A 1,777-nucleotide genomic window follows, 5' to 3' on the forward strand; every position below is an offset into this window, starting at 1 on the left:
CAAACTCTCAGGAACAGGGAGGAGTCATGGCTTTGAACCATAAGCACCCGCCCTCAGGGTGGCCTTGTCCCCTTCCGGCAATCCTGGAGCTACAGCCCTTGCCCACTGCTCAGCAAGTTACTTTGGTCCCAGTTAGATAAGAAAAGACTTCCCGTGAGGGAGGCTGAGGGGAGGGGAAGGAGCTGGTCATTCCTGCCGAGGAGGCTGTGGGAGAAGGATGGCCAGAGCCGAGTGTCCACCGTGTGCCCTCTGGCTTCTGGAGTGGACACTGTTGCTTCTGGGACCCGGGGCTGCCCCTGTGACCTGGGCCTTGAACCTGGACCCAATGCAGCTCACCTTCTACACAGGCCCCAATGGCAGCCACTTTGGGTTTTCGCTGGACTTCCACAAGGACAGCCATGGGAGGTGAGCCCTGGGGGACTTTGGGTGTTGAGAGAGAGGGACCCCCCTCCCCCATCGCTGCTTCTGCTGGCGAGTTCCCCCCTCTGTGATAGTGGTTAAGCAGGGTGGCTTCTGGGGTCTAGGCTGGTGGGACCGGCTCTGGTGGGGATGGTGGGGGCGGGCAGCAGGGAGATGGGCACCAAAACCAGCAAGAGCAAGGGAAGGAACCTCCCTCCTTGACTCCTCGAAACGGGGCACACGTCCTAAACTGACCTGCATAACTCCAACCACCTCCCCCCACCTTCCTGTCTACTCTGTTCCCTTAACCCCCCTCAAAACTACAGCTATTTGAAAAGAAGCAACCAGCCTTTACCGGCTGGTATTGATCAGGCTTTAGAATTAGAGTGCCAAGGTTAAAGTCCTCTTTGTAGCTGTGTGCCCTGAGCCCTTGTTTTGTAGACACTGTGATGCCCAGCTTCGGGGGCTGGAGGGAATAAGGCCCCAGGCCTCTTGTGTCAGCTCTGGCAATTCTGAAGGGTCCTGGGTGTTGGCCCCTACCTGCTAGCACTGGGCTGAATCTCAGCCCAATTCCTTCTTCTGCCCATTCCTTCTTTCCCCTTCTTTCCACAAGTGGTGGCCCCGGGGGCCCTGCTTTAAAATTCTGCACGTCAAAAAAAAAATACAAACCAGGCGCAGGTGGCTCATACCTGTCATCCCAACACTTTGGGAGGCAGAGGCAAGAGGACTGCCTGAGCCCAGGGATTCAAGACTAGTCTGGGCAATTTGGTGAGACCTCGTCTCTACAATAAATCAAAAAATTAGCTGGGGGTGGTGGTGCATGCCTGGGGTTCCAGCTACTTGAAAGGCTGAGGTGGGAGGATCTCCTAGGAGGTCAAGGCTGCAGTAATGTGACCACGACTCAAAAAAATATAGATAGATAGATAGATAGATAGATAGATAGATAGATAGATAGATAGATACCATTTTTTCAAAAGCACATCTGTATTTGGCTAGGACCAGCTAAATGTCACTCGTATTCATGACCAAGACTCCTCCTGACAGCACCGACGGCTGTCTATCACTCCTGTGTTCACTGTGACTTAAATCGAAATCTGCAGGGGTCCACGGCTCTACAGCACCCCACCTCTTTAGGGGCTGCCTTTGGCTTCTCCCAGTCTTTACCTTAGAACCACCTCTGGCAACATCTGGACAGGCGTTCTAGGGAGCCCGCGAGCCCCCGATGGGGGCTTCGGGGGGTCTTTTCCGCAAGGATCTCCAGCCCCTCCGTGTCCGGACCAGACACACGGCCGCAGCCCGGCGTCCGCGCGCCACCCGTCAGGGGGCTCTGCGCGCGTGGTCTCGCCCGCCGAGCGCCAGTGTCACGGCCACAGCGGAG

The 1,777-nt window shown here is 56.2% G+C and overlaps 1 protein-coding gene across 1 annotated transcript in view; it reads left to right on the forward strand.

Moving 5' to 3' along the window:
• The first annotated feature begins 217 nt into the window (after positions 1 to 217).
• Positions 218 to 1,777, forward strand: part of ITGA2B (integrin subunit alpha 2b) — a 14,422-nt gene continuing 12,862 nt past the window's right edge. The window contains exons 1-2 of the mRNA XM_008069867.1: positions 218 to 405; positions 1,569 to 1,759. Of these exons, the coding sequence (XP_008068058.1) occupies positions 218 to 405; positions 1,569 to 1,759 (379 nt within the window). The remainder of the gene's footprint in view (positions 406 to 1,568; positions 1,760 to 1,777) is intronic.

The sequence above is a fragment of the Carlito syrichta genome, unplaced genomic scaffold (assembly GCF_000164805.1).
Source record: "Carlito syrichta isolate Samal-C Ts95f unplaced genomic scaffold, Tarsius_syrichta-2.0.1 Scaffold312243, whole genome shotgun sequence".
Lineage (NCBI taxonomy): Eukaryota > Metazoa > Chordata > Mammalia > Primates > Tarsiidae > Carlito > Carlito syrichta.